Here is a 26869-nt window from a genome sequence, read left to right on the forward strand (position 1 = left end):
TTTCTTTAATCCTTTCAGGGGCAGTGGCCACACACCGCCAGTCCTTAAATGAACGCCTAATCCTTCTGGGGGCACCTCTAATCTTTTCATATTAAAAGCTAAATAGTCAAATGTGAATATTGATCTAATTACACATGGATCACTCCTGCGCCAGCAGCAAATTAAATGTGTATTCCATTTTCTTGGATGCTGTTAGAGGCATTGGGAAAGCTACGAAATCCACTTGGAGTGATGAGGATTTCCATTAGAATCTTAACATTTTTTCTCTCTCACTCTTTTTGATGCATAAATAATCTATCCGATATCGTCCCTGCTCTGCATGTCAAAACGAATATCAAGAGGGCAAACGTAGAATACCTACATAGCATTTAAAATAATGAGCTGCAAAGAAATCAAATCAAATCCAATTGTATTGGTCACATACACATGGTTAGCAGATGTTATTGCGAGTTTAGCGAAATGCTTGTGCTTCTAGTTCCGACAGTGCAGTAATATCTAACAGTAATCTAACAAGGCAGTGCTCAAGTGTCTGTCATTTTATTTCACTATACAGTCTGTCTCTCAGATGTATTGAGATTGGAGATGCTTGCTGTACCCAGTAAGGGGAGGTCACGTGCTCTGGCCAGAAGGGTTAGAGGTTAGGGTGAGTCAGTGGTTAGGGAGAAGCAAATCTCTCTGACATCCTTCAAATAGTGTGACTCAGTCTTTGCATCACTATTCAGCGATGCAACCTTTATATCAATAGATGTTATACTATGTTTACTATGGTATCTCACAGACTGGACACTGTGCAAGGGTCCAGAGACCCAGAGAACTTTAAGATAACATGAATGTCACTATTTATAGGACTGTATGTACTTTGGAGGTACTCAAACACCACACCACAGACCATGCTCTGTCACTCAACATGTCTAAAAAACGGTAGTGGAACATAACATGTAAGCCAACCGAGTAGGATTTACCCAATGGACTGCAGTGCACTGAGCTGGAAATGCTAATTTGTTTTGTTTTGCAATTATATTTTTGTGCTGATGTCAGCTTTCCAGGCACATATGGGGTTGGCTTATAGGAATTCCACAGCTGTATGTCTGACAAAAGGAAACAGTATCTACATTTGTGAAGTAAAATATTGAACCACGTCTCAACCCTTGTGTTAGAACCTCCAGATCTTTGCAGGAAGGCTGAATACCTCATTTGCAGAGCTCATAAGAGATAAATATATCTCAAAGAAACATTCTGTTAGAGATGACCTGATATCAGTTTCCTGCTGTAAGTTACTTGTAACTTTGTCTAACTTTTAACCTCCCACAGTTCTTTCTTTCCCTTTCCGGGGGTAAGACTGAAACCTAGATTAAAGAGGGGACAAGAGTACGGCGTTGAGAGGGTGTGGGAGGGTGTGAGCAAGTGACCTACAAAAATGATAAGAGAGAGAAGGGAGACTTCTGTGGTAAACATTATGGAAATTCAGGGTTTTGTAGAGACTATAAATAAAGAGCAATTTTTGATCTTACTGGAATCCGCATGACGACATGATGATTAAGAAGTGTGTGTCATTATCAAATGTCTCACTGAAGGCGCTGATGGCAGGGAAAATGAGCCACCACCAAATGAGCGAGGTGTGAGTTTGTCTGTGGAGTTGGACTTGAATGCAGAGAATAACCTGCTCAGGGGTGATTTCCCTTTCTATATGACTGTTTCCTTAGGCATTAGCTGATTTATTGTTCTGATTAGTTTCCAACGGCACACACTGACCTACATGCATGACAATCCTGCCCTTACCTGCTTGCACACATACACTGTACATACACAGCCAATTTAGAAGCATGCCTCTCCAAATGAACAACTTGAGACTCGAATGCTTAATTGGCTTAAAATAAGACGCACTTAACTTTTGGGGATTTTAAGATATAGATTTTCTTAGACATGTACTTCTAAGAGGAATATTTTGCATACCAGCACTTGATTGGGGATTTGCTTGCTAGCTGTAATCAATAGGCTCTCTGTGAAGAGGCAATGCTTATTCATACGTTCCCATGTCTGACCCCTTCTACTTGTTATTATGGGTTAACCATAGTGGGTGAGGAGGGTATGTCTATGGGGTGAGCAATAACCTAAAAAACAACTACCCTGGGATCTATGGGGGGCAGTGGGGAGATCTTAAGAGTGGTCAGCAGCATTAAAATGTCCATACCTCCAACCAGACCTGTCAAACTCTGAGTGCTCCAACTCCCAGCCTGTCAGCCTTATCTCTCGGAGGGGAGGAGAGAGGCTCCAGGGAGAGGCTATCGCTATGCGCTGGTTCAGGATCAGATTTTCTTATCTCACTGCCTGACCTCACTGTTTTATGATATAATGTGAAAGTTAACCTGGATCAGTGCCTAGGGGCAGCCTGGGCCCATACCAGGGGGATACGGTGTTTCACTGTGTTCCTAGTCTCCCCACACCTTACACACGCACATGTGCGCACACACGCATACCTCCCTGTGAGATATACTGATAGGGAGGGTTCCCAAGGCTAGTGACAGATCTGCTGTCTGGAGAAGTTGGTTTGTTGAGTAATAATGTCAAGCGATGTGATGCACACAGACGTGAGGCAATGGGCATCTCAAGATGATAGACGTCTCCCTGCTTCAAACCTCCACCCCCCCTCTCTCTCTCTATCTCTGTCTCTTTCTCTCTCTTTTACACACACACACACACACACACACACACACACACACACACACACACACACACACACACACACACACACACACACACACACACACACACACACACACACACACACACACACACACACACACACACACACACACACACACACACACACACACACACACACACACACACACACACACACACGGCAGGTAAACGTTTACACAGCACAGGGCTGTAACCCTCAGCAGATGTGTGGGAGGACTCGGTGTTCAGGGTCCACTGGGAGGATCTGAACATGCACACTTAGCTGTCTAAAGGTTAATGAAATGACACAGGGGTATGTAGCGCACCGCACCACGTCTACAGGCTGCAGGCTTGAGACACACAGAGAGGAAACAGAAACCTGAGGAGGACAGGCTTTAACAGGCTCTGGAGTGGCTAAATGGCATGCATGGTACAGCTCTGTATATTTCTCAGTGATAATGGTATTGAGAGGTACAAGCATCGTGTTTGTCATTGACAACTACAGTATAAAGGTATGCAAAGGAATTCTCTGAATTTGCGTTCAAAACACATTTATCGGAACCACATTGAGCAGCTCTTTCTTTACAATGCCGCTTCAGTTGTAAACCAATCCTATCTCTGCCTTTCTTGATAGCCAGGGACCTGCATTATGTCCAGGCACTATCCACCTTCGGCAGGCTTTCTGTGGACAGGGTGATGGTTGAGTCCCCTCTCCTGGTGCTATCGTTCTGTCTGGACCATCTCTGAGTGCTCTCCTTCTCCATCTACCCCTCTATGTTCAGCTGTATCCTGACCCCCTCCAACAGGCCCCCAACTAGTCGCATCCTGCTCAACTGCCCCCTGCCTTTTCAATGGTGCCTGAGGAGTTTGGGGGGGGGGGGTACACAGAGGCTGCACAGTGGACTGCTCAGCTGTCTGTGAGCTTCAACAGGGGTCCATGTCCAGGTGCTGACAGATCCTCTAATGTGTTTATGTGTGTGTGGGTATGTATGCGTGTCGGGCATACCATGTTCCAATAATGTTTATTGTGGTATTAGTGAAAATATGTCACAAACATTTGCTATAATTCAGTGTCATTTGTCTAAGTATTAGATAACACATTATGATCCATGATATAAACTTAGGCTCAAATGTCAGTTTCCAAAGTCGGAACCACATTGAGCAGATTACACAAATCATTTTAATAAAATGAATTTACTTATGACTTAATATTTACGTGGTGATATGTAAAGGATAATCAACTCAAGGCTTGGCATTCTATGGAAAATAATGAATAACGGGGAAGATCTGCTCCACAACATGTTATCGGAGTGGAACTTACCTTCCACGGAGTTGCAATATTTTCCAGAGAAAGCATAGAGCCCTGAGTTGATTTTCCCTTTTATACCATGGCTATTATCACGTTTTCCGCTAGAAATGTGTTCAACATCCACTGAAGTAGCTAGCAGGTTAACTAGAATGCTACTGTAGTTACCGTGGTAACCAAACAGACTTGCTAGTTTAGCTAACTAAACCATCAGTCCCAGCTTGCCCTTATGAAAATCGAATAATGCTTTCAATTCGACTTTTGCTTTTAAAAGCAGCTCAAACATAGAAGATGTAGCCGTTGAATTCTACCGTGTAAATATAGGGAAATAATGCATGCTCTAAAATGACCTTCAAGGCAGTCAGAAACAAGAAACAAGTATTCAGCAATGCCATGATATAAAACATATTATAAACTGGGTGGATCAAGCCCTGAATGCTGATTAGCTGAAAGCTGTGGTGTATCAGATGGTATACCACTGGTATGACAAAACATGTATTTTTTACTGCTCTAATGAAGTTGTAACCAGTTAAAAATAGCAATAAGGCACCTCAGGGGTTTGTGATATATTGCCAATATACCACAGCTAGGGGCTGTATCCAGGCACTCTGTGTTGAGTCGTGCGTAAAAACAACCCATAGCTGTGGTATATTGCCAATATACCACACCCCCTCGGGTGATTCATTATAAACAGGGTGGTTTGAGCCCTGAAGGCTGATTATCTGAAAGCTGTGTTGTATGGGTATGACAAAAAATGACTATTTACTGGTCTAATTACATTGGTAACGGTTTATAATTAATCAATAAGGCACCTCGAGGGTTTATGGTATATGGCCAATATACCATGGCTAAGGGCTGTTCATAGGCATGATGTAACCACACCTCCTTGGGCCTTATTGCTTAAATATTTATGATTTTGTGTGGCTAATACAGAATGACATGCACCAAACCTTATTAAAGTCCACCTGTTGCAGGACAGCAGTCTTGGTCTTAGTCATTTCATACTAACTTTGGTGTGCAGCACACAGTGGGTCAGAGTTCACAAAGTGATGACTGGTCTGTGCCTTACTGTGTCCTGCCCTGGTTCAGAGAACCAAAAAAAAGATGAAAGGAGAGAGAAAAGGAGTGACAAAGGGAGGGAAAGATCTGCTTTCACAATATCCAATCTCTAATATGTGCTTCCTGTTCTTAAAGCTGTTTACAAGCGTGTCTGATCCCCCAAGGGACAGCTGGTTGTGTGTGCGTGCGTGTGTGAATGAGTGGGCATGGTGAGACAAGGGGGTCAGACACATTATTACCCCTCACTCACACGCCTCTCATTTAACGACAGCAGGAATCCCCTCAAAATTGTTGACACACGTAAACACTGGTATGGGACTGTTCAGATTTACCCCAGCGGATGTTCTACGTCCATCCTCCACACCATTGTTCTGCGGGCTGAGGTGCAATCCACAATATGTGTATTAATTGAGATAGCAAAAGAGCTATTGGCTCTCTGTCAGACCACACGGAGGATCTCACCACACAACTCATAGCCCCAGAGAGAGTTGGCCAAGGGAAGAGAAAAATTGAGGTGATATTGAAGGGTTATAGAAACGAAGAAGTGTGAGAAAAGGGCCGAAAGAGGTGTAGAGGGGATAAGAGGTGAAAGAGAAGGAAGAGAGGGAAAAAGAGAACCAGGAAAAGGGAGTGGAGGATAGGGCAAAGGGAGGAGAAGGAGAGAAAGTGAGTAAAATAGTGGAGGAGCAGAAAAAGAGGTGGAGAATGGATGGACAGAGTTAAAGTAGAGAGACTCTATAGAGAGGGATAGCAATAAAGAGATAGAGGGAGGGAGGGATAGAGGCACGGTTCTAATGACTTCACACCCCATTAGCCATTTAGTCTGATGCGTCACACCTCATTATGCTGCAGCAGCAGCAGTGCATGAATGCGTGAAACCGTCCACTCAGCCAGACCTGTCCTCCCGCTCCAAACACTCACTCACTTACAGCAATTAGTGTGTGTGTGTGTGTGTGTGTGTGTGTGTGTGTGTGTGTGTGTGTGTGTGTGTGTGTGTGTGTGTGTGTGTGTGTGTGTGTGTGTGTGTGTGTGTGTGTGTGTGTGTGTGCGTGTGTGCGTGCGTGCGTGCGTGTGCGTGTGTGCGTGTGTAAGTGCAGGGTTGGGTACGTTACTCTTCTCAATGTATTCCTTTACAGTTTCCTGTCCAGAATTAGAATCAATAACGTAACTTCTGGATTACCCAAACTCAGCAGCGTAATATGATTACTTTAGATTACTTTCCCTTTAAGAGGAATTACCAGAAGACAACAATTAATATTAACAATTGAACAATCTATTTTAAGATAAATCAATGTTAGAATTGACATAGCTGGCTATAAATTAATGTTGTATTTTACTTTATGGGTTATGCAAGATTCTAACCCCTTTCTTTCTACTTCACTGCAGATACCAAAACGATTTGGTTATATATTTACATTAAACACCAAAGTCTGTCAGATTTCCAGTCAATCCAATAAATTCAATATCCCTTGATCTTCAAGAATAAGATTTGGAAAAATGGAAATATACATTAGTCCAATTGTTTTACTTGAGTATAACCCCAAAATGATTAGCCTACTCTGTTGTTTGTTTTTGTCATGGAGGACTGATTGTGCTCATTGCTTCATAACATGGTTGCAAAATAAACACTACTCTTATGTAATGGCATGCTTTGAGCTCTACCAAAAATGTGCTACATTAATCCCACATGCTGCATTTGCTATAGGTCCTTTGTTTATGTTTTTCTTGGTTAGACCAAAGAATTAGGAATTAGAATACTTAAAGGTGAACTCCCGGATCTAAAGCACAACAAATACAGAACATATCACACGAAATGGATGACGTAGTACACAGTTGGATGACTTAGTACACAGTTGGATGACTTAGTACACAGTTGGATGACGTAGTACACAGTTGGATGACTTAGTACACAGTTGCAGGACTTAGTACACAGTTGGATGACGTAGTATGCAGTTGGATGACGTAGTACGCAGTTGGATGACGTAGTACACAGTTGGATGACTTAGTACACAGTTGGATGACATAGTACACAGTTGGATGACGTAGTACGCAGTTGGATGACGTAGTACGCAGTTGGATGACTTAGTACACAGTTGGAGGACTTAGTACACAGTTGGATGACGTAGTATGCAGTTGGATGACGTAGTACGCAATTGGATGACGTAGTACACAGTTGGATGACTTAGTACACAGTTGGATGACGTAGTACACAGTTGGATGACGTAGTATGCAGTTGGATGACGTAGTACGCAGTTGGAGGACGTAGTTGGATGACGTAGTACACAGTTGGATGACTTAGTACACAGTTGGATGACGTAGTACACAGTTGGATGACTTAGTACACAGTTGGATGACGTAGTACACAGTTGGATGACTTAGTACACAGTTGGATGACTTAGTACACAGTTGGATGACGTAGTACGCAGTTGGATGACGTAGTACGCAGTTGGATGACGTAGTACACAGTTGGATGACTTAGTACACAGTTGGATGACGTAGTACACAGTTGGATGACGTAGTACGCAGTTGGATGACGTAGTACACAGTTGGATGACGTAGTACACAGTTGGATGACGTAGTACGCAGTTGGATGACGTAGTACGCAGTTGGATGACTTAGTACACAGTTGGATGACTTAGTACACAGTTGGATGACGTAGTATGCAGTTGGATGACGTAGTATGCAGTTGGATGACGTAGTACGCAATTGGATGACGTAGTACACAGTTGGATGACTTAGTACACAGTTGGATGACGTAGTACACAGTTGGATGACTTAGTACACAGTTGGATGACGTAGTACACAGTTGGATGACTTAGTACACAGTTGGAGTACTTAGTACACAGTTGGATGACGTAGTACGTGACGTAGTACGCAGTTGGATGACGTAGTACACAGTTGGATGACTTAGTACACAGTTGGATGACGTAGTACGCAGTTGGATGACGTAGTACGCAGTTGGATGACGTAGTACGCAGTTGGATGACGTAGTACGCAGTTGGATGACGTAGTACACAGTTGGATGACGTAGTACACAGTTGGATGACGTAGTACATGACGTAGTTGGATGACGTAGTACAGTTGGATGACGTAGTACACAGTTGGATGACGTAGTACACAGTTGGATGACGTAGTACACAGTTGGATGACGTAGTACACAGTTGGATGACGTAGTACACAGTTGGATGACGTAGTAGTTGGATGACACAGTTGGATGACGTAGTACACAGTTGGATGACGTAGTACACAGTTGGATGACGTAGTACACAGTTGGATGACGTAGTACACAGTTGGATGACGTAGTACACAGTTGGATGACGTAGTACACAGTTGGATGACGTAGTACACAGTTGGATGACGTAGTACACAGTTGGATGACGTAGTACACAGTTGGATGACGTAGTACACAGTTGGATGACGTAGTACACAGTTGGATGACGTAGTACACAGTTGGATGACGTAGTACGCAGTTGGATGACGTAGTACGCAGTTGGATGACGTAGTACACAGTTGGATGACGTAGTACACAGTTGGATGACGTAGTACACAGTTGGATGACATAGTACGCAGTTGGATGACGTAGTACGCAGTTGGATGACGTAGTACACAGTTGGATGACGTAGTACACAGTTGGATGACGTAGTACGCAGTTGGATGACTTAGTACACAGTTGGAGGACTTAGTACACAGTTGGATGAGGTAGTACGCAGTTGGATGACGTAGTACGCAGTTGGATGACGTAGTACACAGTTGGATGACTTAGTACATAGATGGATGACTTAGTACACCAAAAAAATGGAGACCCGCTTTGGCTCGTGAGCACCACTTTCAAAACTACTGGCTACTGAACTACTGAAATTATGCAAAAGTTGAGAGTGCATCTTTAATTCATTTAAGATTATGTCTCTTAAGCCTTTTGATTTTTTTAATCAGCAGAAATGATATTGAACAATAAAAACCCTAACCGTGGTTATTTTAAATGAAACTGTTTTTGACAGTATATGTGGAACACAATACCACGGAGGAGTTTACACGGAAGGAATTCCTTTAAACTTCTAATCCATAGGCTGGGATCCGAACTATGCAACTGTTGCACAGACTGTCCACGGGTCGCATTAACAATGATTGATAGGCAGCTTAGCCTACACTTCTTCAAATGAACCATTATTGGGGTATAATACACCTATACATTTGTGAACAGCCATCCACAACAACCACAATCCGTAAGCCGCAAATAATTGACATACAGTAGTTGCACTGTAGTCTACAAAAACCTATTCCTGCTCTTTTCCCACAATCCATCCAACTCATTTGTAGACATCATAGTGGTCTACGACTTGTGGTTCGACTCACTTTGGCGGAACAAACTTAAAACTAGAGCCTTTTCAATGCTGATTTAAATGACATTGAGAAAACAGAAAGGTTTCATACAGTATTGTTTTGCAAACATCCTTCCTGAATTTAAAAGTAATCATGGAAGTAATACTTTTATTTTTCAAAAGTATTTGTAATCTGATTACAATATTTCTGCTGGTAACATAACGGATTACAGTTACAGATATTTTGTAATCAGTTACAGTACATCTAATGGATTACATGTACACCTTACTCCCCAACCGTGTGTGTGTGCGCGTGTGTGCATGTGCGTGTGTGCGTGTGCGTGTGTGCGTGTGTGTGTGTGTGCGTGTGTGCGTGTGTGTGTTTGTCAACAGTATGTGTGTAGGTTTACATGCTCTGTGACCATCTGTGTTCCAATATCATATTTTCTTAAAAGGAAGGGTTAAAATATATTGGATTGTTCACCATACTCTACCAAAGAGCACCCTCTCAACAGACGTAACTATTGCTAAGGAAATTGAACAGGCATGTCTACCCTGGAGATTACCCTGGAGATTACCCTGGAGATTACCCTGGAGATTACCCTGGCAATGTTCTGAACTGTCCTAAGCTGCATTCCCTTTGTGAGCTGACATCAGGGAGGAGGCCTCAGTTAAAGCATGCTTCACAGGATGTTCCCTAATCCCACACATGCACACGCGCACACACACACACACACACACACAGCCACGCACACACACAGAGGACTCCCCCGTGCCATTCTCTGCATGGAAGACCCAGTTGGCAGTGTGCGCTGGACTCCTTTCCAGGCCTGCTAACTCAAAGGCCTGGCCCGCAGCCACACTCCTCTCCATTACACACACTGGGCCCATTTATCCATGTGTCCCCCTCTCAGTCTCCTCTCAGTCCAACAGCAGTCCTGAGGGAAGTACACAGTATGGCTCTGCTCAAACCACTGACATCTCCATTAACTTAATGTGGCCGGTTTCAGCACTGATTGTTTGTTGCTGTTCAGATAGAGATTTTCTGGCCAACATGGAACATACCCCCTGTTGTTGGTGCTGAAGGGGGACAGTTTAGCAGTGCCAGAAGATTGTAGAAAAACATTGTTTCTCTCTGTCTTGTCTTCCTGTGATGCTACAATGTATCATAGGTCTCTAGACAAACTGAACACAAAATACATAAAGTGTAAAGTGCTGCTGTTACTAGGCAGACCTCATTTCCATACTGCCCAGTAAAGTAGAGGTAAAACAGCACAAAAATATAAGGAATTACCTTGTTTCAGTCTCTCACTTTATCTTTTTGTAACCATATTAGACTGAGAAGTTCTCCTGTTTACAGGCAGAGTTCACATTGGCACGGGGAGGTATGCAGTGTGGGGGAGTGAAGTGATGGCAGCAACACGGAATGCCACTGTCTCTGCCACAGTCAGTAACCTTGGAGAAGCTTGGTTGAGTTTGCTCTCCTCTCTCTCCCTACCTCTTTCTCTTTATCTCTATTCCTCACTCTTTCTGTATCTATCTATCAGCCTTTATCTCACCCCCTTTATCTCTCCCTTTATCTCTCTCTCCTCTCTCGCTCTCCCTTTCTCTCTCTCTCTCTCTCTCTCTCTCTTTGTCTCTCCATCTTGCTCGCTCACCTCTCACTACTGCTGTGTTCCTATCAGTTCAGTACTAATGAACTCATAAAGACTTGAAGTGTACATGTTTGAGGCACTACATAATTGCCTTTAAAGTGGCTAAAAAGCCAAACGTGTTTGAAACGTAAAAAGATCAAATATAATCACTCGTTATTCAGTCTGGTATTAATTATGGATAATGCTTTGCTCCTGTCCTGTCCTTATGCCCCGTAGAGATACTGTATCACCACAGAGCAGGGGAGTGGCTACAGGCAGAGACAGAGAGCGAGAGAGAGGTACGGCAATCATATTCAGAGAGAACGCTTTGTTAAAGGAGGATGAGGCCTACACACACACACACACACACACACACACACACACACACACACACACACACACACACACACACACACACACACACACACAGTCCCACTCATAAATCATATGCTAGGTGTGAGTGTATGAAGAGATAACCTTGTCACATTTAATGTGACTGCAGTGGCAGAGGAGTGCCCCGGTCTTTCTGGTGAAGAGTAGAAGAGAGAGGGAGGGAGAAAGTGAGAGGTGTGTGTGGAGGGGGGGGGGGCTAACAGTACAGTGAAAGTGATAACACCTTGATCACCTTGATTTTGTCCTCCTCCCCATTTCAACATTAAATGGCCATTTTGTACATTAAATACAAACCTTGATTCAATTCCATTTATTTAGAGGTGTGCTAGGTCAATGGGTAAAGGTGTTAGGGTCATTCCTCAATACCTCCACAAGAGTAGTGTGTTGTGTCCCTAAAGTAATTGGTGCCCAAAATGAAATATTTGTCATGTTGTCTTTGAAGGTCAAATCTTTACCTTACAGTGACTTGAGTGAGTGGTAAAAACCTCATGGTAAAAGTGTGTGAGCATGTGTGAGTGTGTGTGAGTGTGTGTGTGTGAGTGTGTTTGAGTGTGTGTGAGCATGTGTGAGTGTGCGCATTCAGTTTATTTTTTCAGTTAATTTACACTGTTTTGCATTTCCTTGTCAATAAAACAACCACTCATTCTTTAAACTGGGTGATGAGATTCTCATCTGAAACTCAATCTACAAAATATATTTTTGCAAATAAACAGAAAATAGGATTTTTACTGACATGTTTTGTGTTCTGGTTTTTCCCAGTATTCTTGCCACACCCCCAGCCTTGCATCATTGTTTGCCTGTATGTTTGCCTGCTCTCTCCCCTGACCTTCAGATCCACACACAGAGATAATGTAATCATGGCCTGGGAGTCAGGCGGGAGTCAGGTGGGAGTCAGACCTGTCAAACATGTCTCCTCCCCGTGATGAACACACACTGTGTGAACATGTCAAACATCACACACCTGAACACCTGTCTGTTTCTGTCGAAAACCACCATCACCTCCACCATCACCACCCCAACCAGGGAGAGGAGAGTAGGGGAAGGGAAGGGCAAAACTTAGGGAAGGGGAGGGAGGAAAGGGGGGAAGGGACTGTGTCCTTGTTTCATGAGGATACCAAACCTCCAGACTGACAGAGAAACTCAACTGACACATATTTGCGTACCAGTCTGATGTTAATCATTGTTGAGAATGAGAGCTAATGGTACATTTCACCATTTCAACTATCCTAAAGATGGTACACATATAGGCATCCTAGAAAGCCATCATAGACCGCCCTCCTTGACATCCACCAAGCCAGACTGAGTGCCAGCTGCAGTGGTGATCTCACAGTGGGTGGTGGGTAAGTCACTGGACCTCTGTGAGACCACACTGGGCCACTATGTGATGCAGACAGGAGGGGGGGATTTAATACCTGGGTAATCTGTGACCCTTTACACCCTCCCTATCTTCCCTCTCCTCCCTCGCTCAATCTGGGGGGTGACAGGACCTAGAATTCACATACGACACCAGAGTATAGTACCTGCATGCGCTAGTTCACATGTGTGCCTGTGTGTGTTTGTCTGCATTTGTATTTGTGAGTGCAAGGGTGAAAAGGTACGTGTAGGCTCTGTCATCTCCTGGAATCTTTTGCAGCGGCAGGCTGTGACTTTTTAACCTTTAACCCTAACCCCTGCTGCTAGACTAAGCCGCGAAGAGTGGAGAGGCGAAGCGTCAACAGACACGTGGAAAACACACCCTAGCCCTGGCCAGATGTACACAGAATAAATAATGCAGTTAATTTGGAGGACAAACCCAGGGAGAAGGGGGAGGAGGAACGACATGCACATTTTGGTCTAATATTCTCATTATTCCTCCGAGTTCATTATCCCCTCCACTGCTTCCACCCACCAGTCCAGTTTGCCCTATCTCTGCACTCTCTCTGCTCTCTCTCTGCTCTCTCTCTTTCTCTCTCTCTCTCTCTCCCTACCTCTAGTTTTGGACAGGGGTATTGGGTGAAATCATAATTATGTTTTGACACACGGCGTTAGCCCCCGGAGTGCCTGCTTTTTAACTCAAAGTGGGGAGTCGTCAAGGCAACAGTCCTGACTGCGCTTAATTGGAGGGGAGGACCAGGAGGCCCGCCCACAGACCAGGGTGGTGATTTTAATGAGGCTCTGTTTGTACAGGAAGTCAGAGTTGTGACAGGAGGAAGCTGTCACTGGCCAGTTAAAGAGATCGGCAGACATCTCAAAGCCTGCTGTGTTCATCAGCGAGGGGAGACACCTTTCCATCTCTTCTTTCATGTACAGGTGGAAGAGATGAAGCAATTAAAACAGAAATGAGTAGCTAAACACTGGCCAAAGCTGCAGCCAACCACAGACCTGGATATATACTCCCATAAATAGCCATCAAATCAGCAAAGGCTTCTACTTCAACACCACTCACTTCAACAGAAGCAAAAATCATCCCAGCTAAACAGCAATTAGCACTAATTAACAAGGAGTGTGTGTATACGTGTGTGTAGTGTTGTCTGTGCCTGTGTGTGTCTATCATCTTTGTGCTCTCTAACACTGTAGCTTTTCACTGTTGAGCTTAACTCTCCCATGCTCTCCAGCCCCTGCTTAGGCATACTCTGAGGGGGAGAGAAACGACATGGGCCATGGAGGAGGTGTTGAAAACGGTCTACAGATTCATCTGAGCTAAACACAGGGTTCTATGTCCTCCAGGTGCACCCTGTTGAGTTAAGGGGTTTGGTCTGTTGAGTAAAGGGTGTTTGGCTAGGGGTTTGTGGTTGTTGGGAACCTGCCTTAATAAACAGGCTAGACACACCCTTGATGTCCAAGACCCTCAAAGTGAGAATCCCCTGAGTTCCCCGGACTTCCAAGAAAACTCCAAAAATTGTACTTCATTTTTCTCCCCAGGTGGTCACCAAAGACAAGACTGCGGCCCCGCGTCTGTATTCCATACCAACGTTTATTTGTAATAGAAGACGTGTCTATTTTCTTAAGCCGTTTACATAGGTTGGAGTTTCACAGATGCATTTTAAGTGCATACACAGTCTACACAAGGGTCTCCCACCAAAACCACTACAGAGTTCTCAGCCATTTCCCCTCTGGTGCTTCCCTCCCTCTGTGGGCATGAGCATAGACACGCCAGGTTGTTTTGAAGATGAAGAGTCGGAGGTCGGAGGTCGGCGGAGCTGCATTTCTGTGGGACCCAGTGAAAGTTTATTGCAAATAAATTGCTACAGTGCTTTTTGATCTCCCAACAAAAATAACATTTGGGAGGATTTCAAAGTGAATTGGACTTGGATGTTCAGTAATCCAGAGCTAAATGCTTCATAAAGTTGAAGTTGAAAATTCTAAAGTGTGGTTGTTGGTCTCGTTTGTTTCACATACCTTACAACACGCAACCAAAAGCCAGTATGCTATGAGAATCATATAAAGATGATGTTGTCTCTGCATCATAAACGTATCTGTGAGTGAGTGAGGAAGAAAAAGAGAGAGAACAAGAGAGAGAGAGTCGGATAGAGAGATACCTTGCTGTAAAGCAGATGTTTGTGGTGAAAGGGATATCTGATGCCTTGACAGATGGAATGCGAGCATGTGTGTGTACACGTGGACACACACAGGTGCCAGCTGTGGCTTGGTTTGTTTTGACACATTGCATCGCAGCATCTCATCTTTGCAAACCCTTAAATCATGAACTTAATAGAGTCTCTTTGTCCATCATGACAACATAGGGCCCACACAATTGGAGTCCTCTCTTCTCTTCCCAGATAAACTGGAGATAAGCATCACGTCCTGGATGGGTAGATTGGAGCTGGGCCCATCAAGGTTGTCTGGAGGTCCTCCACTGTTCTGGCAGCCCCGCGTGTTAACACAACCAACCACCAAGCTCCTGGTCTCTGTAAAGAGATTGAGGTGAATGTAGGTGGGTCTGTCTTGATCTTGTGTCTTTGGGGTCATCGAGACCAAGATGGTGACGAGGTATGGGGAGAACAGTCAATGGCAAACAGACAAGGTCAAAGCTAATAGGCTTCGGTGGGCTTGTAAGGAGATGTGAGATGTATGGTGAGAAAGGGAAAAATCCCATTTAAATTCAATCTGAATTGGACTCTGTGCTGTACATGATTCTGTCCTATACTCATCTGCAGCTGCTGCTGATATAATGCATTGTGATCTGAATGTTTGGGGCCAAGGGCCTGCAAGGTGCCTTTTAGCATGTTTTCATTCGTGAAGCCATTATAGGCTCTGTTATAGCTATTGGCATGGGATTTGACTTCATGTACTTATTAATGCACCAAGTGTCACATTAGAACAGTTTATGAAATAATATAAAGTTATCTTAAGGAGAAATGTTCACAATCATTCCTTTACCCATCATGCAATGGAGCCATTTTTACACATGCAATCACTGCCCCCTCAAGTTACAATTATTCTATAACCCTTTTTTCATTCTGGAGGTCAAAACAGACCAGGCAATCTGTATTGATGTGGCTCTGATAGTGTGGACCTCATGGTAGATCATCACACAGTCACTAACCCCTGGGAACCGAGAGTAGAAGTTCTGAGACAGACACGAGCGCCGAGCCGAAACTGCAACCATAACCGCAACCAGAGGAATGTATTACCGACCGGAGGAGTGTATTACCGACCGGAGGAGTGTGTGTCACCACCACCACCCTCTCAACCTTCAGCTCAGTGTTCTCCTCGCCTCCTACAAGGTATCAGTCAACGTGCTGTGGTCAGCCCACTCTGACTATCAACCTGTATCAAGCCCTGGCCTGTTCTGTTCTCTTTGCAACCATGGTCTGTCCTCAGTGGCTGCACAAGCAGCAGGTTGACATCTATAGGCATAAATCTCATCCTGGAGGCAGAGCTGAGCGATTTCCACTAGATGGGCCAGCAGCAAAGTCATAATTCGCTATATATTGTAAAAATTAATTAAAATAATCATTTTTGCTGGGGTCTTCATATAAGTTTAGGGTTAGGCATAAGGTTAGCAGTGCGGTCAGAGTTATAGTTAGGTTTATGACATATTTTATGACTTTGTGGCTGTGCCAGCGAGTAGACTATGCAGAGCTGCCTCCAGTACATGAGTCATCCCAATAAATGCCAACCTGCCCTCAAACCGACCGTTTGTGATGAGTTTCAGTGGATGACACCATTACCCATATTATTAAATATGTTCATGTTCTTTACCAGCACTGTGGCCTAGTTAGGTGATCTTACACAACTCTCTGTGGTACAGATTGTTCCAAGCTCATGTCACAATACATTCACCATTATAAGAAATGGTGTCGGTGTAGAATTCAAACGTGAAACCTCAAAAAGTCAAGTTCCTGACCATGCAGTTTCATTCATTATATTTATGCAATAGTTGCATGTATGCAGCTTCACTCATTTCATTTTTGTTGTAAGGCTTTGGAAACTGCTGAGAGTTTGCATGTACAGTATTTCTGCTGTCATTTGCAATAACACAGAGTTCATAGAAGGTCAAAGCCCACCGGTATCAAGGCCACTATCATCACTTTGCAAAACCTTTTGTAATTATCAAATGGTATGAAAAGCCTTTCCCTCCATGGTTTAAAGTACATATCACAGTAGTCCTCTTCTATTTCAATCCCCTCTCTATTGCCAGTGTGAGCTCTCACTATACATCCCATATAAAACAGGAACGCCATGGCTCTCCACTTAACACAAATCCTTACATTAATAATGCAGGACATTTTCCTAATGTATGAACATATTTTTCCTTTGTCTTTCTCCTACCAGGCTGGATAACTGTGTTAATCAATGCTTTACTTTCACATTTCCCCTCTAATGGTGGATCCAGAGGAGGGAAAAGGTCAAGCTGGTAATAGACTGATCTACCATCCTCTGGGAGTTTCTTCTCCTCTCTCTCTCTCTCTCTCTCTCTCGCTCTCCCTCCAACATACAGACAGACAGCCAAGCTCACGCAGCTCGCAGCTCACTCGCCACGATTTCAATCACGCAGCGGCCAAATGAAATTATTAAGAGGAGTTAAACTTATGAATCATTAAATGAGCTAAATGATCCTCCAAGTACAGCCCAGATGAACGACATGTCATTCTCTAATGCAATTTGCCTCGGCACCCAGGTGAAGGTCAGGAGAGGGCCTCGCAGCACGCACCCGGGATGGTTTCCTTTTCCTTCTCTCTGTCTCACTCTTTCTTTTAACTCACCTCTCTGTCTCACTCTTTCTTTTAACTCACCTTCTCTCTGTCTCATTCTTTCTTTTAACTCACCTTCTCTCTGTCTCATTCTTTCTTTTAACTCACCTTCTCTCTGTCTCATTCTTTCTTTTAACTCACCTTCTCTCTGTCTCATTCTTTCTTTTAACTCACCTTCTCTCTGTCTCACTCTTTCTTTTAACTCACCTTCTCTCTGTCTCATTCTTTCTTTTAACTCACCTTCTCTCTGTCTCACTCTTTCTTTTAACTCACCTTCTCTCTGTCTCACTCTTTCTTTTAACTCACCTTCTCTCTGTCTCACTCTTTCTTTTAACTCACCTTCTCTCTGTCTCATTCTTTCTTTTAACTCACCTTCTCTCTGTCTCACTCTTTCTTTTAACTCACCTTCTCTCTGTCTCATTCTTTCTTTTAACTCACCTTCTCTCTGTCTCATTCTTTCTTTTAACTCACCTTCTCTCTGTCTCATTCTTTCTTTTAACTCACCTTCTCTCTGTCTCATTCTTTCTTTTAACTCACCTTCTCTCTGTCTCACTCTTTCTTTTAACTCACCTTCTCTCTGTCTCACTCTTTCTTTTAACTCACCTTCTCTCTGTCTCATTCTTTCTTTTAACTCACCTTCTCTCTGTCTCATTCTTTCTTTTAACTCACCTTCTCTCTGTCTCATTCTTTCTTTTAACTCACCTTCTCTCTGTCTCATTCTTTCTTTTAACTCACCTTCTCTCTGTCTCATTCTTTCTTTTAACTCACCTTCTCTCTGTCTCATTCTTTCTTTTAACTCACCTTCTCTCTGTCTCACTCTTTCTTTTAACTCACCTTCTCTCTGTCTCACTCTTTCTTTTAACTCACCTTCCTCTGTCTCTCTGTCTTTTTTAACTCACCTTCTCTCTGTCTCACTCTTTCTTTTAACTCACCTTCTCTCTGTCTCACTCTTTCTTTTAACTCACCTTCTCTCTGTCTCATTCTTTCTTTTAACTCACCTTCTCTCTGTCTCATTCTTTCTTTTAACTCACCTTCTCTCTGTCTCATTCTTTCTTTTAACTCACCTTCTCTCTGTCTCATTCTTTCTTTTAACTCACCTTCTCTCTGTCTCATTCTTTCTTTTAACTCACCTTCTCTCTGTCTCATTCTTTCTTTTAACTCACCTTCTCTCTTTCTCATGTTCTGTTCAGAGCCTGTTCACTGTGTTGGGTAGGTGGATTGAAAACATGCTCTGAAAATTATGTTTTGATTTTGATATTCTCTTTCACCTGATAAATCATAAAATTAGGATTATTTTACTTAGTCTAGATTATACCATTTTCTATTTGACCTAACAATATTTTCCATTATCAGTAAATGTCAAAAAGCAAACGTGGTAAAAAATTAAAAAACATTTGCTCACTATCTCTACATCTCACTACGTCTTTCATGATTTCCCCCTGAAATCTTGTACAAAACCACGCCTCACGTTTCAGTTTCTGTGTTTTTAAATAGGTGGGAAACTGTTCAATAAGAAGAATAAGTGAAACGTGACTCCTACATATCAGCTTTGTTAATGTTGACACCTTCAGAGTCCCCAGCATTGAGTGGGAGGTCGTACACTCTTTCTCAGAACAGTTGCTAATAAACACAACGTGAGAACCTAAGACACTTACCATGGAGAATGTTGGATTCATTGTATTGCAGAGGTGTGTCACCTTTAGAAACACCTGCTGGAAAATCTCTATGTGATGTTCAAGAACGACGAGATAAAAACAGAAAAGAGCCAAACACTACATTGAGTAGAACAGAAAAGCCGATCTACTTCTCTATTATCAAAACTAAACTACATTTTCAGTGAATTGAATGTGGCAAAATTCCATTGAGTCGTTAGATAGCCCCATGGTGTGTGACCTCTCCTCTCGGCTCCAGCTAAGTTCCTCTCTGATTTATCCTCAGTGTAGCATGGCGGAGCGGCTCACAGTGTAAGACAGTGTCAGGCAATCAGTAATGTTATTGCAGAAATTACACAAAGCTAACAAAGCGTACCCCTGGCACACCAATTACAGGCCCACTGAAGGTCAGGTCTGTGGTTGTGCAGCAGGATAGGAGCTGGGAAGGGAGAGTAAGGTGGGGGTATGAGATTGGGGGAGGAAGGGGATAGGGACACACAAGGTCAACTCTGAGACACAGAAGGGGGAGTCTGGAAGAACCAAGGTTTTGCAAATTGAGGAGAAAACAAACCATTCATAATTCTTGTTTGAATGTAAAGCATTGGAGAGAACAGACATTGGTAGAGGTAGATTGCACTGTATTGACATTAAACAGACTATAGTATGGAGATGTTTCCTACTGTATTACCGGTAGTGTATTCCAGAGTTGGAGCTGACTGCCCCGTTGGTGTGCTTGTGTATATAGGTCACACCAATGTTTCTGCTTACCTGCAAGTTCTTCCAACACCATTCCATCCAATGCAGTTTTCTTGTGTGTGTGTGTGTATGTTTGTGTGTGTCTGTGTGTGTGTGTGTGTGTGCGCGCGCATGTGTGTGACAGGCACACCAGTGGTGCAGATTACAGTCCTGAGGGATTTAAATAACGTTTTAATGAATCTGCTCACCTGAATTTAATGAGACATGTCCAAAGGCTGTGTGTGTGTGTGTGTGTGTGTGTGTGTGTGTGTGTGTGTGTGTGTGTGTGTGTGTGTGTGTGTGTGTGTGTGTGTGTGTGTGTGTGTGTGTGTGTGTGTGTGTGTGTGTGTGTGTGTGTGTGTGTGTGTGTGTGTGTGTGTGTGTGTGTTTGCATGCTCACATGTGTGTTCACACATGCACATTATTAGTGTATGGGCACGTGGGTGTGTCTGTGTTCATGTGTGCATGCCTGTGACAAATGAAGTTCATTGCTGGACTTCAAACCATTTATCCGCTCTTTTCAGAATTAACATACTATATCTAATGCAATGAGAACACAGTGAAAGACACAAGATGAACGTGGACCCTTTCCCAATGAAATGCTATTCTGTTTGAAATGTAATTATATTATTAAAGACTGTTTATCTCTAAAATACCCGCTCATACGACCATGCACACTACTCAAGGTGAACAAAAGTTATTAGAGAGAAAATGTATGTATGGAAATGAATTTCATCTGGCATAAATACTAATATGATTATATAATTACTCAGTGATCAATATGACATTGATTCCACTGCAAACAAGGGATTACAGTTATGTTCTCCTCTGCATTCTGGACAGTCTAGCTGTGTGATCAGAGGCCCAGGCCACATAGAGATATTGAGCAGCCTGACTAGCCTGGCTACAACCTTTACAAGGTGTATGTCAATAAGTGATTGAACGCTTCCAGGAGGGGAAATAAAGACAAGTTACCAAAGGCTGCATGAAACTCATGTATTATTTTCATACAGCCTTGATAGCAGTCATAGCTTATAAACGGGTTGTTTGAATTCACATTGTTAGTCTATCCTAGCCATTATATACTAGACAACATACACATGGCCAGTACTGTACATTCATAAAAAGTGTCATACTTTACATCATTACCTAGCAACGTACTACTACTAATAATACTTTTACAGATCCACTGTCTCATCTGCCCAGCCATGCAATTTATAAACTTGATCCCCACTGTACAAATCATCCAGACATTATCTCTGACATTTGGAACATTGTTGCAATATTGAAATTCATTCTTCACTGTGTCCCATAATAATGTATGTGTCGGGAGTTGGGACGAGACAGACAGGCAGCTTTTCTCTGCCAGTCGAAATCATGAATCAGCATAAGTTTTTATGGTTATAAACAAAGAAATGTCAATAGAAAAACATCATCAAATGAAATGAAATGCAGCTCGTTTGCCGTCTTTCCAGCTTTAGTCTGAAGTGATTGTGTTAGCTGTGTAGTTGGCTAGCTAGCAAGAGGGGAGGAGCCACCATAGCAATCATTCGTGACCGATTGCCTCGATTCGGTCTTATGTAGTACAATTTGAAACTAGAAAATGGGATATCATACACTGCAGTTGAGGAACAAATGGGAAAGTAGTTCTGCTTTGAAAGTTGATAAACTTCTATCACCAATTTTGAGAAAATGGACCTTGAATGTTTTGGGACACCTACTGGAGAGCTCTTCTTTGTCTACACCCATTCAGCATTGTTCACCCTCTCTTAAGCCTTAGCCCCACCAATCTCTTCAAGGATTCACATGTGAGGCCATGTGCTAAACAGTGAGTACAGTAGTGTACAACAAAGGATTTCAAGACTAAAGGCTGGTTTATACCACGTCTATCGACATGTTTGTATACCGTCGTTGCAGTGACTTCATGAACATTCTATTGCAATCCGACATCAAAGTTGTCGTTGTCGTTTTGAAAAAGTAGAAATACAAAAAACGACAGGCTGCATTGACGTCAGCAGCCTGGGGGTCCAAAATAGCATAACTGGTGCATTTTAACATCAATAAACCCATCTGTTTAAAAATAAATTTAGGATATCTACATATATAGTATATGTCAATATTGCAAACCAAACAACTTACTAAATAATGTTTATGGTTCATTTCTAGCTTGTTAGAATGTGTAAATCCGTTTTGTCACTAAAGCACCTTATACCACCCACCACTGCGACCTGTATGCTCTAGTCGGCTGGCCCTCGCTACATATTTGTTGCCAGACCCACTGTCTCCAGGTCATCTACAAGTCCATGCTAGGTAATGCTCCGCCTTATCTCAGTTCACTGGTCACGATGACAACACCCACCTGTAGCACGCGCTCCGGCAGGTGTATCTCACTGATCATCCCTAAAACTAACACCTCATTTGGCCGCCTTTCCTTCCAGTTCACTGCTGCCTGTGACTGGAACGAATTGCAAACATCGCTGAAGTTGGAGACTTTTATCTCCCTCACCATCTTTAAACATCTGCTATCTGAGCAGCTAACCGATCGCTTCAGCTGTACATAGTCCATCGGTAAATAGCCCACCCAATTTACCTACCTCATCCCCATACTGTTTTTATTTATTTACTTTTCTGCTCTTTTGAACACCAGTATCTCTACCTGCACATGACCATCTGATCATTTATCACTCCAGTGTTAATCTGCTAAATTGTTATTATTCACCTACCTCCTCATGCCTTTTGCACACAATGTACATAGACTCTTTTTTCCCTTTTTTTCTACTGTGTTATTGACTTGTTTACTGTTTACTCCATGTGTTGTCTGTTCACACTGCTATGCTTTATCTTGACCAGGTCGCAGTTGTAAATGAGAACTTGTTCTCAGCTAGCCTACCTGGTTAAATAAAGGTGAAATAAATAAAATAAATAAATAAATGGTACAGTGAAATGGATACTTGCATATAATCGTATTTTGTTTAGACATGTAGCCAGCTAGCTAAACAATGCACCATAATCCCAACTCATGATGTTACTACCCTGCATGAATCTACAGGTAGCTAAAGCTAACCAACTAGCGAGGTTCAATGTTAGCTATCTAGCTAACATTAGGCTATAACTAGCAATGCAAATGGCTCTGAGATACGAATAACATTACTGCACAGATCATGCGAGTAACATAAGTTACCGAGCTAGCCAGTACGCTGGTAACTCATTGTATAAAAGCAATTGTACACTCAAGTCCATATGTTATGACATTTTTATCATTATTAATTATTATCATTAATTTAAATTTCCTTTGGAATTTATCTAAATCATTGGCCCTCCCCACGAGCACAGACATTGATCTGGCGTCATCGGACAGCCCCTTTCTACTGTTACGTATATAACCGCCACCGGGAGGAATTCCCTTTACACCAGCTTATACTCAATAACCGAGAGGGCTAAGGTTTGAGTCTGCAGCTAGGAATTCTATACCATTGAATGCTATGGCCGACAACCGCCGAAACATCTATTCTATAAGGACATTTCTGAATGGGACTCTGAAGTACCCATCTAACCACGAAAAACAGGTTGATGAACTTCAAACAGAAAGAAGGACGATTCCAACAGAGATCCCGACACACAAATATATATATTGATTGCAATTACTCTCGAATGAGTGAGCGTTCATGTGCAAAGGATTAGCATTTCAATTGCTATAATTATCAACTTTGTAGTGTCTTTTATCTTTCGCGCCCTTCTCAGTCCCTTTGTCTACCAAGCCGCCATGCCGGTTTAGTCCACTAGGGCACATCCCCCATCATTGCCTTGTAACCACATCTACTTTGTTTGTGTGTGCATTTCTAGTTAGTTAATAAATAAATGATTGAGACAATTGATGTATGGATGATTCATAGTGAAGACTGGGTTTGTGCAGATAACCAACAATTTATGACCTTTGGAATGAGACTAACGTGAGGTAAAGAATATTTCATAAATTAGAAGACTAATTGATCAGATATAAAAATATCTGAAAAGTATTAGGAAAAGTATAACTTTGTAATCTGAATATTTTCCTTGGTGCCCCGACTTCCTAGTTAATTACATTTACATGATTAGAATAATCACGTAATATTAATTACAGAGAATTGATTTGCTAAACAGTTTCAGTTTAATGATGCCAAAGACATGACACAGTGTTAACTGAATCAGAAACTTGTTTATAGAGTGCTCTATATCTCAGTTGCCATCCTCAGAGCCTTACTCATCCATTCTATCAGTCAGTTGTTGTGATTGTTTAATGGAGTAATGTGGCAGGAGGTGCATTGCGGTCTGCTCAGTGGTCCACCTGGAGAACATGGCAGAGCCTCTCATCTGGGAAGTAGATGCCTCTTTATCAGAGGGAATATGATGATCCCAGTATATACCATTAGAGGGTAAGTCTCTCTTGCAAAAGGGTATTTGATTATCGTCTGACTACGGTTGTGGGGCATGAGTGAAGTTTGATCCGACTGGGCACAGACATCAATTCAGTTCAGTTTCATTTATATTTAATTTATAATTCTAATGTGAATTTAAGGTGAAATCAACCCACATTCTAGCTATGACATTGGATTTAGGTTAAGCATTGGGGGGGGGGGGGACAACATTTCCTGAAATTCATGTACGTTGATGGCTTTTTGCAAATCCTATCAGTTTTCCATATTGATTTAACGTCGTTAGATGGAAAATCAAATAATATTTTTGTTGAAACGAAACAATGTTGATTGATTCAGTTTGTGTCCAGTGGGATGTCTGTGTGTCTGTGTTTGTCTGTGGCATCAAAAGGTTGGGGAGAAGGGGTCAGGATTAGGGTCTAGATTAAGCCCTTTTGTTAAAGACATTTTCCCTGCTTACCTTTTCCCTCTATGGCTCTGTAGCTCTCTTCATCTGAATGTACAGCCATGGGGTCAGACAAGGTCAAGGTCTTCAGAATGGTAGATCTGTGATTGCCACTCATGGGCTAAATGACATAGCCCTGTAAAGGACTACTATTATCATCATTATCTCAATGGGCCGGCACATCATTCCTCCTTAACTGGGAAATAAAAGAAAGAAAGGGAGAGAGAGAGAGAGGAGAGAGAGGGATGGGGGCTACGTGTACCCAAGGAGACTGTCCAAGGGAGACGCTCGCCAACAAAATGAGTGTTCCTGATTTAATGTCATATTCTCTCTTAGGGTCAAAGGTCATTTGTATACCTTCAATACACACCATCATTGTTTGTGTTAGTGTGTTTGTCCTACCTTTCTATGTTTCCAGTTTCCTTGTCTAGCAAGTATGAATGACCAAACACATACACAGAACACATCCTCTAAGCATGCACACACACTGTACAGTAGATAAGCCCTCCCCTCCAGCCAGCCAAACACAATGGTCTGTTTCCTGCTTTTGTTTGGTTTGTTCTCCTTCATTTGTGTTGGTATTTATCACACTAAAGGATGCAAAACCTTGTCTAGAATAACCAGAGTCATTTACAATCATTTACATTAACAAAAACTGTATTTTAGCATTACAATAAACTCAGACAATGGCATGTTTCCTTTATCACTCATTTCTCCTCAGCAGATGAACAGTGGTACATAGGAAACCATTGTTCTGTGTCAAAACATGCACCGACACAATTAGCTCCCCTCCACTTACTGTATTAGATAATGAGAAGATGCTGATAAGCTCCTCAATACAATCTGCTCCCCATTGGCTAATCCACATCATTCCCCATTGTGTGGATCACAATGAAGCTGTATTACTGCTCATTCACCACACGTACGTATTTACACACGTACAATAGACACACCAGACACATAGAAACACAAACACACACACAGTCTCTCACACACACACACACACACACACACACACACACACACACACACACACACACACACACACACACACACACACACACACACACACACACACACACACACACACACACACACACACACACACACACACACACAGTAGATCACTCACCAATATTGGAGAACACGGCAATTCCAATCCAGTCATGAATACAGATTGTACCTGTGCAGTGTCTCTTTCGGCATGGGTACATTCCTCAAGCTCCTCATTGAAGCTTGGCACAAAGTGACGTTTTTGCCATTTGGAAGAGATGCCCACAGATGCGGAGGCAACCAATGGACACATGAGGGTGAGGAGTCCAATAAGGATGTGATTGTGGGACAGATTATGTGGGACAGATTATGACATTGGTCTGCGTGATTCTTTAACTGTGGTGGTTGATTACTAGTAATTAGAGCCCACACTAACATGCACACACACACACACACACACACACACACACACACACACACACACACACACACACACACACACACACACACACACACACACACACACACACACACACACACACACACACACACACACACACACACACACACACACACACACCGTGGACAATGGACACTTTGTTCCTCAATGTCTGATACGACCGGCCATAGAATGTTTTATGGATTACCATCCCATTTCAACCATGATCCCCATAAAGAAAATACATCTCCTACTCTGCTCATCCCCTTCACTCTACATCCAGACTGTATGTTATTGAATTCTACTGGCGTTTAGGCCCGTAATGAGAAGCAGAAAAGCACCTTTATATTGAAGCTATGTGCCCTACCTCTCTCCATTTCTACGACTTGCTTTAATAAATTACTGTCCAATAAGAACTTTTATGATCTTGGCATATGTTGCCTTTTATAGGTGAAAATAATTGCGTTCCCGGATCACCATGTCCAGTCTGAACATGAGAATGAGACTAGCAGAGCCCACAAAATGAGATAGTTTCACAGTGCCTGCACAAGTCCTTCTCATTTGGGTCGTTACACCTCCCCCTCCCCCTTCTTCTCCATTTCATGGCATACCTCCAAAACCCCC

At 42.7% G+C, this 26869-nt stretch overlaps 1 protein-coding gene across 50 annotated transcripts; it reads right to left on the reverse strand.

Annotated features, from left to right (window-relative positions):
* Positions 1 to 16593: 16593 nt before the first annotated feature.
* Positions 16594 to 19489, reverse strand: LOC127912704 (golgin subfamily A member 6-like protein 2). 50 transcript variants are annotated; one of them, XM_052482782.1, is made up of 5 exons: positions 18469 to 19489; positions 18305 to 18436; positions 18140 to 18172; positions 17744 to 18040; positions 16594 to 17581 (listed from the first exon to the last, which is right to left on the reverse strand). In XM_052482782.1, the coding sequence occupies exons 1-5, from the start codon at positions 18746 to 18748 to the stop codon at positions 17406 to 17408; spliced, it is 918 nt and encodes a 305-aa protein (XP_052338742.1). In that variant the 5' UTR covers positions 18749 to 19489; the 3' UTR covers positions 16594 to 17405. The 50 variants fall into 50 exon arrangements, 43 of the variants coding, with proteins under 43 accessions (XP_052338742.1, XP_052338701.1, XP_052338715.1 ...); XM_052482741.1 differs by having other exon boundaries at positions 17744 to 18073; XM_052482755.1 differs by having other exon boundaries at positions 17744 to 17776; positions 17810 to 17908; positions 18107 to 18436.
* Between the last annotated feature and the right edge of the window lie 7380 nt (positions 19490 to 26869).

This window comes from Oncorhynchus keta, chromosome 2 (assembly GCF_023373465.1).
Source record: "Oncorhynchus keta strain PuntledgeMale-10-30-2019 chromosome 2, Oket_V2, whole genome shotgun sequence".
NCBI lineage: Eukaryota > Metazoa > Chordata > Actinopteri > Salmoniformes > Salmonidae > Oncorhynchus > Oncorhynchus keta.

Bases quoted from the DNA above. Each gene is read 5' to 3' on its own strand.
- LOC127912704 (XM_052482651.1), bottom strand. From the start codon at position 18,748: ATGAGAAAGAGAGAAGGTGAGTTAAAAGAAAGAATGAGACAGAGAGAA. The intron at 18,437-18,468 runs GTGAGTTAAAAA...AGACAGAGGAAG, and splicing joins AAGAGTGAGACAGAGAGAAG to GTGAGTTAAAAGAAAGAGTG. The intron at 17,582-17,743 runs GTGAGTTAAAAG...TGAGACAGAGAG, and splicing joins AAGAGTGAGACAGAGAGAAG to GTGAGTTAAAAGAAAGAGTG.